Here is an 18,361-nt window from a genome sequence, read left to right on the forward strand (position 1 = left end):
CCCACCTTCTCCTGAGAGGAAGTCTCCTGGGGGCTTCTGCTCCTTATAGGTACATAAGCACGGCAAGTGACTTGAATTGAAATTCTTGTTCTCCCACTCAGGCCTTGTAAATTGTGGCCTCCTGGAACTTTCATCTTCTTATCTATAAACCAGGAAAAATAATATCTACGTCCCAGGGCTGGCATGAGGATTAAGTGAGACAATAATGGGAAAGGATTCCAGTGAGCCTGCCAGGGAAGGCATGCCACAAACGTCTCTTCCCTCCTTCCTTCTGGGAGTTGAAATGATACGATATATGGGATTGGGCCTTGCACAGTGCCTGGTCGTCCTTTCTACAGCCTCTTCAGATTCTGTGTCCAATGACAGACAAACTCATGAAAGAGAGGGCTGAGCCAGGAGCCCCGCAGTCCTAGGGTGCATGTGACTTTGGACTGGACACCAGGCTGGCTGCCGCCATAGCTTCCATACCCACATGGGCAACAGTGGAGATCCCTACCCACCTCCACTCAGCTGTGCTCAGGTTCACTGTCTGCCCATCTCTATGTGCTGTTAGGTGAGAGCCCTGCCCAGGGACCCATCTCTGAAGAGGTGGGCACTCTGTGTGGCTTCAAGGGGACTGGGCAGGGTTTGAGTCAAACTCAGAAGTGACCTGGCACCTTCTGATGACTGTATCTATCTTTAGGCAGCTATGTCTTTTAAGGTTCTTAAGTGACTCAGCAGTTCAGGGAGCATAGGTATTGAGTACCTACTGTACTCACACAGATGAGGAAAGCAAGGCTCAGAGAAGGCTCCAAAGGCCCTGGTAGGTAGAAGACGAGTACTGAAGCTGAGGCCAGCTGACTTCTAAGGTCTCTTCAGTCCTGTGCAGGGCCCCTCCTGACAGTAGCTGAGCAATTTATGGAGGTTAAACTACACCAGTTATGCAGAGGGCATTATTTAGGAAGCTTTGCTAATTCATTTGTAAATATCTGTCTATCACTTTTTTGGTATAAAGAGGCATGAATGTGTTTTCTGACAGTGCTGGCCTCCAAGAACACAAGAGTCATCTAGCAGTAGGCTGTGCTGGTGGATAGGGAACCAAGGAGTGGGGAAGGTGGCCAGGGTTTCTGAGCGCCAGAATGTTCTCAAAGTTCATATTTGAAGTTTCAGCATTAAATTTTATGCAAGAACAAATTACTGTCACCTTACCAGGGAGCTAAGGGAAATGCAACTCTGTCCCCACATAACTGGGTTCCTTGGTTTCTATTCTATTAATTTTTGTTGGAAACTTATGATGTCCCCTCACCTATTAGGAAGAAAGGGTCAGTGTCCTCCTGGTCCCATTTAGTTTTACTAGTCGTACGGGGGCCTCTCCAGTAGTGGAAAGAGAGAGGCAAAAGTTTGGAGAAGCTGAGGCAGAGACCAGGAGTGTCAAAGCAACTGGGACGCGGAGAAGAAGTGGAGGTCATGGGTCTCCAGTGCTGTCCGCAGTGACTGTTGCTGCTCGCGAGCTCATCTCCCAAATGCCAGACACATGTGAGTAATTACAGAGGTTTTCTCTGGGCAGAGCCTCCCCGGCTGGTTCCTGTCTCACCCTCACAGCGCAAAATGGAATTAAATGCGACTCCACTGCAGCTCCGCCCAGTGACTTGCTGCAGTCAATAAAACCCACTCTTGGAAAGAAACTAGATTACAGGTCAGCGAAGGGTGGGAAGTCCGCTGAGCTGTCTCTGATCATTCCCTGTGGGGGGCCTTCCACATTCCTCTTCTCTTCATTTCCACCAAATTACCCACTGCTGCCAAAGTGGGGCCCCGGTTTTGGATCTGTTATTCAGATTGACTTTGCCTCAGACCCTCCGACATTGATGTGGCACCAAAAAATTATGCAGCATGGAATCCAGAAGAGTTTTCAAAATGAGACATTTCTCTGGCATCTGTCACTAAAAGAGCCAATCATCCAGATATTGAAGGGCCGGTGGCGCAGGCATGTGGCCCACCCTCCTGGCGCCCTCCAGAGGAGGCAAGGTCAGCACAGTCTCCAGCAAGGGGGGCTCTTACCTTACATGGATGAGGGTCCACCCCGTATGTCTCCAATGTCTGTGCTTTTCTTAAAAAGTTCAGCTCTGATGTTGCTGGTGTTTGACCACTGGAATATAGAAAATGAGATTTTAGAGTTTCCTGTCTCCATACGTCCCTGAGGTAAACTCATTATTAAGAAGTACTCAGGGTGAGTCTCCAATTTGTCGAGAGTCTGCTCCCTGCTCTGTTCTAGGACCAACTTCAGAGACTCCTGTCTCAGGTCAAAAACTCAGATGTCTTTAGACTGAGGCAGGCTACATAATGAATGACATGGGCTGAGTGTAACAATGGAGAGTGGTGGGGACTGTGACAAACCAGGGGGTGCTACTGCATCTAATGAGGGCCGCTGTTCCTCAGTTCCAAGACTGTAGTCATGTGGGAATTCAGGGCCCAGCATTGCTAGATGTGATTTTTAAAGAGAAGTCAGAGATACTAATTTTTTATGATGTTTCACAATTTTAAATAGTATGGGGGCAAACAAAACACATCTATAGGCTGGCTGCAAGCCATGGGTGTCTCATCTGTGATCTGATCTAGACTAAAATACAAAGAAGGGGCCTGTATATCTTGCTGGCACTGCCTAACCCTTTTCCTTTACCAAAAGGAAACATGGGAATGGAGGGTGACGAGACACTGTAGGAGACAGCGCTGAGCTCGCCAGACTCCACAATAGCTCTGTTTGTCCACAGGGTGATGACTATGAAAAGGAAACAAGCAGAAAAAGGAAGATACCAGCCCTGGTGCCAAGCCATCTGAAGGGGCCTTTAGCATCATTCTCCTCCCGGCTGCCTCTTTAGCAGGTGTGTTGATGAGCTCGACACAGAACCAGTGGCAGTATCACCATCAGGCTCCCTCAGGGTCCAGAGCCCTGGTGAGACAGATGTACTTCTACAGATGTGGGGTTGGCTTCGGTGTGAGGAGGGGTGCGCAGTTTGTGAAGCCAGCAACAACTCTGATGACTGGTGGGCAAGACTGCAAGTTGTTCATTTCTAAGTTCATCATTTGCCTCCAGTAACAGGGCCGGAAACAAGCCAACCCAAGGAAGGAGCAGGCCAGATTCCCTCTAGTGTCCCTCTGGAGAGGCATCCATCAATCAGCACCTTTATATGCCAGCCTCTGCTACTCGCTGCAAAATATACCAAGGAATATGGCGCAGCCTGGGCCCTGAAGGAACTTGTGTTAGAGTTGGAGAAAGGAAACACAGACACGTTTTTACGTTATGAGGACGAGGCTGAACCTGTGGAAGTAGTACCTGTGTAAGTGGGCATTATGTTGACTGCAGACTTCTACATCCAGCAGTGTGCCCGAGACATGGAAGGTGTTTGGAAAAAGCTCGTGTGGCAGGCAAGGGGCTGGGCACCAAAGGCAGCTGAGCACAGCTACCCCTTCCAGGGAGCTTATCATTCCCTGTCTGGAGGCTGGCAGGCCTTGCAGGTTCCATTCACCCCTGGAGTTGGCCCAAACCTCCAGGGCCCTGAGAGCGGGCATCATTTTCTGGGGGATCCCCTGCATTCTGCTAGATTTCTGGGGGACTGTCCCCACCGCTCTGACACCTCCTAAAACCCTCTGGCAGTGCCTCCCGGCTGTCCTAGCACATCCCTGATCTCTCTTTTGAATGAACGAACCATGAACCTTCACACAGGTCCATGTTTATTCTGACCTTTACCACAAGGGGCCGCTATTTCCCTAACAGAGTGATGGGAGGAGCCCAGCCGGTGCCGGAAAGGCTGCACCTGCATGCGCAGGGGGTGGGATGCAGCCAGGATTCCACCTCTGGTAGGTGTCTCTATTCCTCTGGGAGCGTGGAAACAAGTCCTGCCACCGATGGTGGGCAGGAGGTCTGTTTACAAAGGCTAAGGAAGCTTTGGGTACGTATTCGTTGGTAAAATCTTTGAGTGAAGGTGAAGATTTTTTGCTTTTTGTATATTTAGGGGGATGAGGGGGTCAGGGCAGAAACTACTTTGAGCTTAATATTATCAATAAAAACATCTCCCCCCCCCCCCACCTTGGGCATTGTCCTTTCTCAGAAAGGTAGTTACACAAACATTTTTAAAGATTTTTAAAAAATTGTAATGTATCAATATGATGGCACGTTTTATTTCACAACATTGCATTGTATACAACTGTTTGTTTATAGTTTATCAGTTTGGGGAATCTGTGCTCTAGCACGCCACACAAAGTGGAGCCCAAATACCCTATTGTTGTTTTTTTAAATCAATCTTTGTAGAAAATTTTATTTCATATGGGTGAAAGGATGTGTTAATGCTATTTTATAGAAATTGGCATATTCCGGGCAAACTAAGAGAATCTGAGGAGGACAAGCCTCTTGTCTCCAGCTGTTTCTCCCCTCCTTCCCTGCAGGGGTGTGGTGTGGAGCGGGGCAGTTCTGAAGACACAGCCCCGAACCAAGTGCTCCAGGGCACCCACAGCATTTATGAATCAGGCAGCCCTGCACAGTCCCATCCACTGACCCAGAAGCCACCTGTCACACTGTTACAGACCGAAGGCGGAAGCTTGCCCATTTTTCACATCCCCACTCAATCCTTCTTCTCTTCCGCTGTTTCTTTTATGTTTTCCTTTTCCTTTTCCCCAGTTCATGCTTCTTCCCTAGACTCTTCATCTATCTTAGTGAAGCAAATACCTTTCAGAGGCCAATCCCTCTCTGTTTTCCTTACAAAACAATGGCTGTTTTGCCTTTAAGCCTCAGCCTACACCACTCTTCTTGGAGAGTGAGACCACAGGGCTTGAGTTGTGCTGTCCGTGGATCACTGAATGTGGTGCATCCCAGGGTTGGGAAGGCTGGGTCTGTGGGAGCAGAGGACGCAGCACAGAGCCTGTATGCTCAGGCTGTGTGTGTGCAGGAGACAGTGTCCTGGGCCTGGACTGCATGTCACGCACCTGAGTTCTGTCTTGTGAATCTCAGCAATTTTCCTTTCCAGCTTCTCTGAATGTTTAGGGAAAAACTGGAACTTGGAGCTGTAGCCTTCAGGGTGCTTCCCTGGGTCATAATCCCCAATCTCCGCTTGCAAAAGGAAAGTAGAGGAAAACATTTGTGGAGACAGGTAAATCATCACTGGCAAAGCAACAAGAGATTAACACTCGGAGCAAAAGCCAAAGCACGCGCCAGATTTATAGAGAACAGTGGATCCTGAGCAAAGCTGTGGGTCGGGAAGAGGGCCTGCCCCTCAGGAGCTGCCCACCTTTGCACAGCTGTGCACACTGGGTTGATATCAATTCTAAGCGGAGAGACAGTAGAGTTGACCCTGTGTTCTGAGGTGACCACAAGTAAATTTGCAATAAAAGAGCAGAAGCCTGCACCACGATCCTCATCCATTTGGCCATGAGAAGAGAGCCTGGGAGCAACGCTCTTTGTGGCAGCACAGGAAACTGAGCCGGATCAGGAAGACAACCTCTTGGGCCTGAGCCAGATCAGAATTCTAAATCTTGTTTTGAGGATTTTAGTAGGGACACAGCAAATTGATGAATGAGCCATGACCCAAATGCAGAACTCAACTCGCAGTCTAAATCAAAGCAATCAAGTGAATAAATTTGGACAAATATTCATTGAGGACTGACCAGGTGCCAGGCCCCTCCTTGGAGAGGACTGCAGAGTGGGAAGACTGGCTGTAACCAGAAAGCACCATTAAGTTCAGGAGCACCAGGTCCTAAGGCTGACTTCTGAGTTCCCTGCAGGGGGTAAGGCTTTCTCCTGCAGCTATTCAGAGAGAGAGCCCATCCCTAAAGCTGCGGAGATCTCAGCTCAGTGAACTCTGAGGCGTGGTGACCCATGGTGTTCTCCACAGTCTGTTCCCAGGTCAGGACCCAGCTTTCTCCACATGAAGTACTCCACAGGGAGCATACTGGGTGTGTTAAGAGGAAGTAGGTTAAGAAGTTCCAGCTGCTTTGTGCTTGTCCTTTCTCCTTCCCTGGTGAGAACAACAACCAGTGCAGATGAGAAGTCTTGAGGGAGGAGTTAATATTAAGAGAAAAGTGTGCCCTTCTCTCACAGCTGAATATTGTACTTGTGGCATAAATCTACTCATTGTGCCTTCCAAATAACTTGGAATTTTTATCGTTTAGCAAGAGACCAAAGGCTTCCCTGGGCCTAAAGTCCAGAGTGACTTTGAGCCATGGAGTCACTTATTATGATTTTATTTTGAAAGCTACAAGTGGAGAACATCCATGTTGGACATCAGTTACTTCTTTAAAGAAAAAAATAGAAAATTTCAATATGGTTGTTACGGTAAAACTAAAGGAAAGACTGGAGTCTAAAATTTCACTTACATTGGACCGGGTTTTCTTTTAAAAATGAAAAGGGCATCTTTGGGTACCATAGAGTTGGCAAGCAGACTTCCTGTTTAGGTGATTTTTTTTAAAAAAACAAGGGTCTCAGAAGTCAAAGTTGCAATGGGCTGACTTTTACATTCTTAATGCAACTGTGACATTTCTCTTGCCAGAAGAACTTTAGTTTCTTATTGGCAAGCATGTTCTGGGTTCTCTTCACAAAGTAGCTTCCTGGAGGTCACGGATTTCCAATTAAGAGCTCAGATTCTTTGATGGAAACTTTGTGATTTTAGTGCTATGTCCAAAACAATCCAGTGAGACTTTCAAGCCTAAGGACTAAGAGAAGTCTAGGAAGAGGCATTGAGAGTCCTCTGCATTTCACGAAAGGAGAAGAGATCATATATGCAGAGTGCATACCTTTCCCACTATTTTGCAAAAAAAGCCAGTCTGGGCATCAGCTGGGCACAGACTCAACTCTACCTTATTAGCATGTTAGGAAATGTTTGTTATTTGGAAACATTTTCAACTTTGAGCACTCTGAATGGAAAGGTCTCTAAAATAGAAACGAGAATTCCAAAATGCTTCACATCTTTGAGATTTGCATGAAAGGACAGGAAAAAATTGATTCAGATAACTCTCCAGAGTCTTAGGAACTTGATCAACCAAGCATGCAGGGAAAACCCGCAGAGTCCAGATGACCTGCAGGGGCTGGCAGAAGACCTCAGGTGCAGTTGAGGGTTGAGTGGTCTGAGCTTTCTGGGTCTAGGGAGTCCAGGCAAAGTCCTCTAACTCAGACTCTGCTTCGAGTTAGACACTATTCATATCCAAGAAGTAGTCATCTGTGGTAACTGAAATAATGTAATCAGTACTTAGCATGAAAAGCAAATTTATCCTGTCAAAAGTCATTACCTTGAAGGATATAAGCTGCTAACAAGGCAGCATCTGATGTTTTACAGAGGAGGCGGCCGTGGTAGAGATCCCTTTTGATCTGCAGGAAGACTAAATACCTGGAGAGAAAACAGAGAGTGAACCAGAAAGGATTTCTTTGATTGCTTTAAGACATAAATATGTAATAGAAACCTATCAAAATCTTTGTCAGGGCACTTTTAATACATTAAAAAAAAATCTCAAAACATACCACAAAACAAATACATTTTCCATTTCCCCGCCTTCAAGTACTTTGCCCCAAACTCATTGAGGTTCAATTCAAAACATCCTGTCAGTTTCCTTCGGTAGCACAAAACAGAAGTGGCGCTTCCTGATAAAAGCGTTGTCCTCCAAGTGCTGGACTTTGGAAGAAGCCAGCCCGGGTCAATTCACTGCGGAAGAAGAAACCTGTCATAAGGCCCTGGGTCTCTCTCCACCTCAGACTCTGGCTGACATTCCTTCTTAAGAAACGGAATGGTGGGTGAGGGAACCAGCCCAAGAAAGAGCTCTGCCTCAGCTTGCCAAGAGAATCTGTCTACCTGTGGAACAGCCTTCAGTTATTGGCAGAGGTCAACCAGACGTCTTAGAATTTGGATAGGGGAGGAAGAGGCACCAGTGAAGGAAGCATAGAAACTTGTGGCTGGCACTGCTTCAAATATAGAAAACTCTCCCCTTGGGTGGCAGGAAGATATCAAGATATCAAGAATGACAGCTAATAGTGGCTGACGTGTATTGAGCACTTACTATCTGCCAGTACACGTGTGATGCACTTTACATGTAATACTCATCTAACTCTCACATAACACTTTGAGATAGGTACTGTAATTATCCCCTGTTTTTAAGATAAAGAAACTGAGGCTTAAGTGATTATCTCATGGGCACACAACTGGTAAGCGGCAGAGCCAGGATTCAAATTCAGAACTGTTCGACTCCTGAGGGTGGCTCTTACTCACTGTATTATACTGCCCTCCTGGCACTGTAACTGCTTCATAGTTTCACAGGTCGTTGGGTGGACCCTATTTGCAGTGGAATAGGAATGGAATTGTTGACTGTCCAGTTTGAAATGCCTTTATAAGGAGTGCGGTCTCTGAGGTTCATAACCTCACAGGTCTCTTAAGAAGAGCAAAAGCCAGGAGTATCAAATGCTTGAGTGAGTCACCTACCACAGTGGCTCTTTGGCCAAGGGACATCTGTGGTAGTTTAAAAATATGACCACAAATTCTTTGATACTCCTCATTTCCAGAGATAGAGCTTAATTCCTTCCCTTTGAGTGTGGGTTGGACTTAGTGACTCACTTCTAACAAACAGAATAAAGCAGAAGTGATAGTGCTGACATCTGAGACTAGGTCGTAAAGTCACTGCAGCTTCCTCCTCGTTCTTGTTCTCTCTTGGATTACTCATACTGCTTGAGGATGCTTAAGCAGCCCTATAGAAAGGACCATGTGGTAAGGAACTGAGGCCTTTTGCCAACAGCCAGCAAGGAAGTGAAGCTCTCTGCCAATAGCCGTGACAGTACACCATCTTTGAAGTGAATCCTCCAGTCAAGCCTTCAGATGACTACAGCCCCATGAGAGACCTTGAGCCAGAACCACCCAGCTAAGTTGCTCCTGAATTTCTGACCCACAGAAACTGTGATGTTAAATGCTTGTTATTTAAAGCTAAGTTGTGTGGCACTTTGTTAGACAGCCATAGACAACTACAGCATTCCTAGGGGAGTAATGGAAATGTAGTAAAATTCCCTTAAATTCCATCAGCCTGAACCAAAAGAAATTGGGTCCTTCCTGGACAACTAGAGGTTTCCATTGCTTCTGTTTTCAGGCTGAAGAATAAAACAGAGGATTCCATGCCCACTTGATCATGTGGAAATGCTCAAGAGAAAAAGGACCATTGACAGTGTAACTTCAGGGGTGGGGGCAGGGACGGATACCAGTAGGTGACTCTGAGAGCCTTGGACTTGGTGATTCCAGTCATTAACAAACAGAAATGAAGGAACAATCAAACCTGCTTTTCTCCTAAGGCCTTGCTACTCACAGTGTGGCCCACATATCAGGGGTATCAGCATCATCTGAGAGCTGGTTAGATATGGAGACTGTTAGGCCTACTCTAGACCTACTGAATCATTTTAACAAGATGCCCAGGGGATTTGTATATAAATTAAAGTTTAAGAAACACTGTCTTAAGAAAATTCAAAAGCATCCTTCTAACCATCTTAGGATGGACTGCCCTCCTCAAACCAAAGGGAAGGTGAGTACTGTAGTCTGGAAGTAGTAAGAACTCCCCTCCTCACCCCAACCATCACCATCAACCCCACTCTGCCCCAATGTTTGCCAAGAAATACTGAAGGAAAAAGACATCATGCAGAGTGAATAATTAAGATGGATCTACCAAATCAAGCTTGTCTTCACTCTGCTTCCCACAGTGAAATGCCACATGGTGTGTAGGAGAGAGGGAGAGGAGGAGCGGGGGATGAAGAGGATGAAAGGGATGAGGGGGAGAAGGGGAGAGCGCTTTATATGGTATGTGGGAGAGAGGGAGAGGAGAAGAGGGGGAGGGTGCTTCTGTGCCTCTCGCTGCTCCAACTCCCACCTTCCATGGGCTTTGGCAGGATGTGGAAGCAAACCTTTTGCCCCTTAATCACTGATCACTCCCTGCACCTGAGTCCATACGTCACTCCTCCCACACTTCTCTGCTGGTCTGTGTCCAAAATTCAGGGACAGCACATACTGGACTAAAGGAGATATTTTAAAGGGAGAACAAAGCTCTAGGCCGTGATTCTCAATGTGGCAATGAGGAGAACATCCCCCTGGAAGGACGTCAGAGAGTGAGAGAGAGTGTGTGTGTTCGTTCCCGGGTTTGAAAAAGCCCTTCTAGAGCTTCTGATTTGCTCCCTTCCCGCTCAAGAGGGACAGGCTCCTCCTCATACTGGGATCCACTGTCTTTATGAGGTATCTTTATTGATGGGTGCATGACAAGTGCCTCAGGTGAGCTGGAAAGGAAACAAAGCTTTCCACTGCTGGGTGGGGTTTCTTCAGAGTTCTGGAAGTGGGACAGTCACAGGGAGGTCAAGGGTAAGGCCATGGGAACATTGCCAGTGCAGCAACTGGAGGCAGGCGGAGGAGGAGAGGCAAGTCAACATCCTAAAGAAACAAACCATAGTCTTTAGAGGACAAGGAGAGACGAGCTCATGAAAGAATCAACTGACAGCTTCAAGGACAGAGTGGCACTAGGGGTCCCCACTCCCTTTTCTGCCACAGTGGCTTCCATCAGCCTTCATGTTTTGTTCATTTAAGAGGTAACCAACAACTTGGTGATAGTGGTCATGAAAGTATATCCCACATGACTCAGAGCATCCTTAAACCTATTCCTAAGAGACCCTGGCATGTTCTCCCTTGTCACACATGGGCCTAAGGAAGACTATCTTGTTGCCTGAGGCATTGCCACCAGGGCCACTGTGTTGCCAGGCAAGGGATCAGCCTGCCAGAGCCGCCCAGCCCAGCCACCAGCCAGCTCCTGACAATCAGGCTGGTTGGGTTACCCAATCTCAGAACAGGAGTTATAGAGCCTGATTCTGTCATTTTATAGCTGAGGAAACTGAAGTCCAGAGATGTAGATGACTTGGCTGAGGTGACAGAGTAATCAGAATCAAGGTAGGCCTCCTGACTGAGGGCGTGCTGCTGTTTCTACCCCCATGGTAATTGTTAGTCATCAGGTTAGAGACAGAGGGGTCCTAAATGAAGTCAGGAGAACTCTTTGTCATCAGAGAGAAATATTCATTGGAACCAAACAAGAAATCAGCTTTAGACCAGATTTAAGACAATAAGCTTGCTCCTTAGGATACTTTTTTTGGTAAACTTTATCTATTTCCTTCTGGCCTCAAGAAGGCTTTACTTCACCTCCATTTTTGTTTTAAGGCAGTGTTGTCCTAAATTGATGGAGATGTGAATCAGAAACATCCAAAGGCAGAATGAGTGAGAGCCTAAAAGATGGCCAAGGAAAACTCGAGTTTTTCTGTAACATGTACATCTCTCCAAGGTATTGGCTTTGGCATTATGCTTTCTGATATCAGAAGGTGGGGTTGAATCCACAGATATTTCCAGAAGTAAAGGTTCCGAACTCTGGAAAGCACTGGCAGCTCCTGAAGAGTTTCTTCCAGAAGATCCTTTGACCCCTGGCCCTTCCCTTCAATAGATTCTTTGCCCCTGGTTTCCTCTATTTTTTTTACCCTCCTTTTTCCTAACTATAATCTTGTTTAGTATATCTTCCTCCCCCATACTAGACTGCAAGCTTCTTGGAGTAAGAGATTATGTTTTCTTTACTTTTAATATTCTTCTAGAGAGCCTATACATCCTGTGCCTAGCTCACCTACTCACCCTCCCATCCATCCATCCATCCATCTAGTTCTGAGCACTTACATGTGCCAGGCACTGCGACAGGTGTTAGGAGTATAGCAGGGAACAAAAGAGAGTCCCTGCTCTTATGGAGCTTACATTACAGTGGGGAGAGACAGAGAACAAAATAATAACAAGACAAAATAATGATGATTTACTGAGTGCATGCCATGGACCACACACTCTACTGTTGAACACACACTAATCCTTACAACAACTCATGAGGTGACTACTGTTTTTATCCCTGCCTCAGAGATGAGGAAACTGAATGATTAGAGAGATTGTTTATATTGATTGATATTGATTAGAGATATTGATTATATTGTTGTTTGCCTTGGCACATAGCTAGTTAAAGAATGACTTGGGATTTGAACCCAGGTCTTTTTGATTCTGTAGCTTGGAGTTAGCAAACTATAGCCTGTCATCAGAGTTTCCAGTGAAATCAAATTTTATTGGAACACAGCCATGCTCATTCATTTATGTATCACCTATGGCTGCTTTCGCTCTATGATGGCAGAACTGAGTAGTTGCAAGACCATATGGCCTATAAAGCCTAAAATACTTACTATCCGGTCTTTTACAGAAAAAGTTTGCCAACCCATCTTAGCCTAAACTAGGCTCAAGTGATGTTCACTGAAGGAATAAATAACCTAAAAACTCCATTCATTCATGCATATATTTGTTCATTCTATTAATATTTTTTTGAGCACCTGTTCAAATATGTGTCTGGCAGTTTGCACTCAGTTTCCTTCTATTACTTGATCTTTCCGAAGAGTTCGTACACCTGCGGTCCCTGTTAAAAGCTAAATCTGGTGCCTAATCCCCATTTTCTCTGCCTTATCTCTAGCTCAGACAAGAAAATCTATTTATTACTTTAAAAAATGACAAAAGAGATTAATCAGGATTTGGCAACTAAATTTATCATCTGGGAAGAGTCCAAGAGATAAATTGAAGCACAGTCCTTTACTCCCTACTTCATCCCTTCCTCTCAGCCTGGCTCTACGGGAATAGCTGAGACGGCAGTGAAATTTAGGACCAGTACTGCTGGAAAAAACACACTGACAGCTAAATTAGTTTGGCATGAAGGTGGTGTGGAGGGCTCTAAGCCAGGAATGAATTATGGGAATTGAGTGAGGCTGGGGCAGGTACCCACTCTCTTAAGATCAGCAGGGATATGAATGAGGAGAAAGATACAGCTAATTCCAGGGCCTCCACACACGGCCTCACAGAGGAGAGGGCACAAAGACTCCTGTGGGTCACTCTCCTGAAGAAGCTTGGAAAATGCATTCTATGGAAGGAAGGCTCGTGAAGTGGTGAACGAAGGCGAATAGTCGAGGATGGTCAGCACAAATGCGTGCAGAAGGGAGAGGAGCTCACACACCTGTCAGTATCTTTGATGTCTGCTGACCTGCAGAGAGGCCTGGCCATGGTCCTCATGCTGCACTGACCAGGACTTGGATGATTACCTGGGATGGCTTTCTCTTTGAGTCCTCAAAAGTTAGTTGCTTAAGTGTTAGTATTCTAGCTTGTGGGGAATGGGGACAGAGGAGGGTGGGGATTATCAGACAATAAGTGCCTTTTCACATAAGCAAAGGAGAACACCAGAGCTAACTGTACTTGTGCCTCACACAGAGTCCTTAGGGCCCATGGACCATGTAATCAGTCTGGTAGCAAACAGACAGTGAGACCTGGCTCAGTGCAAGGCTCATTGGGGAGTGTATGAAGAAGTACAAGACCGTAGTGTAGTGGTTAATCCTCCCAACAATTCTGAGGTAGCTATTACTATCCTCATTTTATAAATAAGGAATCTGAAGGCCAGAGAGGTTAAATATGTTATGTCTAAGGCCTTATATCCAACAAGTGGCAAAAATAGGATCTAAGCTCCCAGGTCTATGCTGCTTCTTGAGTAGGAGGGTCTGTACATTCGACTTATGTAGTGACATTTGATTTAGAAAATTGTATTGTTAAGAGCTCCTGCTAAGGGCCAAGATAACCATATATTTTTGTTTTTTAATCAAATCAGAAAGCCATGTGTCTGTCGTGCTCTCACTGGCAGCACACTGAGTTGTGTTAAACCAAGCCCTCTCATCCCACTGTTGGTCCAGTGAGGTAGAGACCAGGCAACCCTGATGCATGGTGTTAGCAGGCGAGGTGCCAAGCTCTCAACAAAGATGTGTTAAGTTTCCTGATATGTGCACAGAGTGTGGACTTCTGGGGCTGCCCTGGCATCATCACCTCTTTCCAGAGAGAGGTGGGTGGGCAGGCTCAGAGCTAAGGCAAATCTCTGGAGGTCATGAGCAGGGCAGGCTAGTGCTTTGCCAAACTCCTCTCTGTTTAAGTTGTTAAACATAGTGGTTCTATCCTCACTCTCCTGCTTAAAGCCACATGATTGCTCATTAATATGACAAGCTTGGTTTTCAGAAACAAAGTGGGAGCCACATCCGCTGCCACGTGGGTGAGCAGAGCCTGCAGTTTCTGTGCTGTGTAAGGAGCATGAGTTTGGTTCTACCTTCACACTTCACTGTCCTCGGTGCTTCAATGAAGGTGGGTGCACACTGCCCTGAGCATCTGGAGGAAACAACTGTCCTGATCCTTCTGACTCCATCACAAGATTCCCCTCAACCTCCACCGGGGCCCATGCGAAGAAGTCTCTTTCCCTCTGTCTCCCATTTCTTCACTTCCTTTGCATTATGTACTTACTCCTACTTCTTGCCCTCTTTTCTCTCCATTTCCTCCTTTTCCTTCTCAGAGAAATTTTTGCTCCTTTTATTTGATTTAAAGCCAGTGGCACCACTCTTCAGAAAAGAAGTGAACATAATTCCATATTCTTTCTTCCTTCCTTCTTCCCTTTTCTTCCTTCCTTTGAGATTTTCCCAAGCAATTCAGGATCTAGAAGCAGATCTCGAGGCCTTATAGGACAGTCTCTATGACTGGCAATGGCCTCATCCCAACCTTTGCTTTCTCCAGGGTTTTAGGGAGGGGAGTAGAGCCATCTCTTCCTCATCTTTAGGATTCTCTGGCATCACCTTTTCACCTAGGGCCCAACCCCCTACACGGTAATATCAAGGTTTTGCTAATGTCAAAATTAGATCCCTAATATAAAAATTAAGGATCCCTGTTACAGAGAGTTCCTGAATCTCTGAGGTAAGACTTTTAGAGTGAATTTGGCTCACATATGCAAAACCCTGGGGAAGCTTTGAAGCTCCTATTCATTGACCCTCTTGTAGGATGGTGTGGGCACAGAGGTTCTTTCTCATCCTGAAGTGGTGCTAGATGAACAGGATTCATTCCATGCAGCTGCCTGTCCGCCACAGAACATGATCCCCACAATGAAGAGTTTGTCACGGACTGGATCCATCAGCACACTGGAGCTTACCCACTTGGATTTAAAATCTTCTGTACTTCCCAGCTTGTCTTTCAGTGTCGTGCTTTGGCATTTCCCAGGTACATTAGGCCACTGGAGTCTATTTAACCCCCAAAATAAGCAGCAACACAGCCCTCTCCAAAAACATCCATAGAGGCCACATCATTGGTAAAAGAAAAAAGGCCTTTGATTAATTAGTTACTCCCTTTGCAGATAACCAGTTTAAGATGAAGTATTCACACTTCTTGAAGGAAAGATGCTCACTCTGTTCCAGTTCCACTGAGGATGTAAGCAAAGAAAGCACATGGAAATGAATACAGAAGAGGTAAGGCTGTATTTAGGAAGAATTCTTTGCCTATAAGAGTTAGGAGTTTCCAAAACAGAGGATCTAAGAGGTTACAGTCCCTCTTTCCTATCCTCTCCACCAGGTCCTGTGGCTGAGGGAAGTGTGTTCAGCCTTACCTGGTTATTTCCTCTTTCAGGGCAGCAGGATCTGCGGGGTAGAACTTCACACGGAAACACATGGTGAAGGGAGGCTGGGCTGCAGAGAAGAAGAGGTGTCCATCAGGAGAGACCCTCCCCGGAGGTGACTGGGCTCCCCTCCCCACTAGGATGCACAGGCCTGTGAACCATCAGAAGAAAATCCTCACATGTTTAGGGCCAACTTAAGTGCAGAACAGTGGAAAATTACCAAGACTGACTACAAGCAGGGGGTTCCATCCCACCCTCCCCAGGGGTGAGGCTTCTGTCTCTCTGTGGAGAATACTTACATCTCAGTTGCTTCACCACAGACTTTGTAAACTCCAACCAATGCTGAAACAGAGAACACAGACAAGAAAACCCTAATGAGAAGCAGTGTCAAATATAACTTGTTTTATCCAATTTAAATAACTAGACAGATTGAAGCCCAGGGTGAAAGCAGCCCCGAAGCTTTTGATATGTAGGCTTGAAGAGTAAGGAATGATATGATTTTCTGAAATAAGTTCACCATGGAACCAGCTGTGATGGGGGAAAAAGTTCCAGCTTCAGATGCCATTTTTCGGCTTCCCTGGCAATGCCACCTTCCAAAGCAGGGTGCCAAAGTTCTGAGCCACGTTTCTGGCATACCAGTAAGCACAAGTGAATGCACGTATGTGTGAGGGAGACAAAGCCCCACCTGGCTTGAGTAGGGAAATGCTGACTTTAATGGGTTGTGTGTGTTTTTGTTAGGCACCAACTGTTTTTGGTGGGGGAGGAGGGAGTGGTGTGTGTGGGGGGAGAGACAGAGGCTATTGGTAGCAGCGCTAGGAAGTATTGACAGGCGGAATTTCATAAATGGTGAGAAGGCAGGGATGACTGGTGCATATTTCATCTTTGTTTGAGTAACATATTGCCAATCCTTGTGTTAGGGAATGTGTATCCAGGATTCCTTGGCATCCAGGGATGTTTAAAGTCTAAATCTGTTAAGATAACTAACCACAACCAATGTGTAGGATAGTATTCTGTTTCCCTTGGATTTTCATAGAGGCAGGATACAGTAGCATTACATTTTTTCCCAGGGTACTTATGTTTGGGGTGAGGAAGCAATGAGACCATTCTCTATCTGTTTCCCAGTTCAAGGTGGATGCTTTATAAAATGCATTATTGATGTTTACTGCTTTTATGCTAATCAAGAACCTTGACAATTTGCAGAGAGGTAGAACTGCTATTATTAGGGGTTTTATTATCTGGAAATAGCTTAAAACCATAAGCTCTGCAAGGGTAGAAAACTCTGTCTTGTTTACCACTGTATCACTGGTGCCTAGCACAGTGTTCAATATGCTCCTGTCGAACGGATGAAGGAACTGGGTCCATGCCTCCCTGTTTTCTGGCTATTTCCCTTTAGTGTAACATCTTGGCAGAGTCTTCCCTCTGGCAGGAAAGCAGCCAGGGCCATGCAGACAGCATCCTGGCCTCCCTCGATTCCCAGCTCTCACCTTCTGGGTTGGGCCAAGGGTCATGCAGTTAATGGACCCACTAAGAGCCAGTTCTTCCGTCAGCTCCACATGGATAATCTGGGCTGACATTCTGCTCTCTTGCTTCCTCTGATCTGAGTTCCCACGAGGCTGGCAACTCATTATAGCCACTCAATGTGGTTAAGAGGTCCTTCTCACATTACACGGCCCACCACGACTCGGCTTCACAGGGAAGCAAAGGCCAGAGATGAAATTGCACGTAAACAACTGGGGTTCCAGGCTGTGCCTGTGAAGGCGGAGGAGGCGTGTCTGTTCAGAGCACACCGGAATTGTGTACAGTGAGGAGAACATAACAAGCGTCTGGGACTCAGTAAACAGAACGCCTCTAGACATTAGACTGATAGATTAAAATAAATAAACAAAGGAAGATAGAAACTGAGAGGAATGACTGTGAGATCCATTATCAGCAGAAGGCAGATGGAGTTGAATGACAAAAAGGCCATTCCCCTTGGCAACAGCTGGAGAAGACTTTAGTTTGTACTGGAGTGCGAGCTCCAGAAAGGGGGAGGTGGAAGAGATTGGGGGGGCGGTGGGAAGGAGTGGAAAGCAGTCACAACTTGTCCAAGAGATTTTAAGGGTCTGGTAGAGAAATCTTGACAGGATCCCAAGTATTTGCTGATTACCAGAATTAACTTTTGCAGCTCTCTGGCTAAATCCAGGCCCCAGCTTCACCAGCAAACAGATAACACAGGGTTGGGGAGAAGGGGTCAAGAGAAGAGGAACAGAAGGTTCAGAGAGGGGAGTTTCCTCCTGTTTGCGTTAATGGTCCATTGTGGCACAATCTTCAGACTCTGGAGGCTTGAAAGGGTGCAAAGCAGAGGCTGAGAGCAGGCTGAGACCTTGGGCCTGAGTCAGGAACAGGGGAGAGGGGGAGTAAGGGCAGCTCTCCAGGAGGGACCAGGAGGATTCTCAGACCCCATGGAGACCCCTGCAGAGCAGGCAGTGATCGGATGGATGTGAGCACTGGGTTCTGACTGCCTGGTGCCCCAGGGGAGGAGGTGAATTTTAGGGCCTCATACCCCAGGGGAGCCGGGAGCTTTCCTCCTCCATCTCTAACATGAATTGGTAGACCTAGGACAACAGGTCTTTACAGGTCCGTTTCCCCACAGTTCTCAAGTACCCCCTCAAGCCTCTCTACTCTCCTTAACGGCTCAAAGAAGGCACAGAATCACACAATTTCAAGATGACCAGGTATGAATTCAGCAAGGAACCTTAGAAACCATACAGGCTCTGGTGTCAGACAGGTAACAGGCTTTGCCACTTACCTTGAGGAAGTTACTTAACCTGAGACTTTATTTACTCATCTGGAGAAAGGATATTATAATTGTGGATACTCATCTCATTTG

General features: G+C 46.3%; 1 protein-coding gene and 1 long non-coding RNA gene across 3 annotated transcripts in view; one reads left to right on the top strand and one right to left on the bottom strand.

Moving 5' to 3' along the window:
* Positions 1-18,361, bottom strand: part of FRMD5 (FERM domain containing 5) — a 300,075-nt gene that overhangs the window by 24,591 nt on the left and 257,123 nt on the right. For both annotated transcript variants that reach the window (XM_046650681.1, XM_046650673.1), the window contains exons 3-7: positions 15,792-15,834; positions 15,484-15,562; positions 7,252-7,349; positions 4,957-5,080; positions 2,038-2,125 (exon numbers count right to left, since the gene is read on the bottom strand). In XM_046650681.1, coding sequence (XP_046506637.1) covers positions 2,038-2,125; positions 4,957-5,080; positions 7,252-7,349; positions 15,484-15,562; positions 15,792-15,834 — 432 coding nt within the window. The remainder of the gene's footprint in view (positions 1-2,037; positions 2,126-4,956; positions 5,081-7,251; positions 7,350-15,483; positions 15,563-15,791; positions 15,835-18,361) is intronic.
* Positions 325-4,018, top strand: LOC124233542 (uncharacterized). The gene is made up of 3 exons (XR_006887093.1): positions 325-1,515; positions 2,748-2,858; positions 3,071-4,018. It is a non-coding gene; the product is annotated as an uncharacterized LOC124233542 (long non-coding RNA).

This window comes from Equus quagga, chromosome 2 (genome assembly GCF_021613505.1).
Source record: "Equus quagga isolate Etosha38 chromosome 2, UCLA_HA_Equagga_1.0, whole genome shotgun sequence".
NCBI lineage: Eukaryota > Metazoa > Chordata > Mammalia > Perissodactyla > Equidae > Equus > Equus quagga.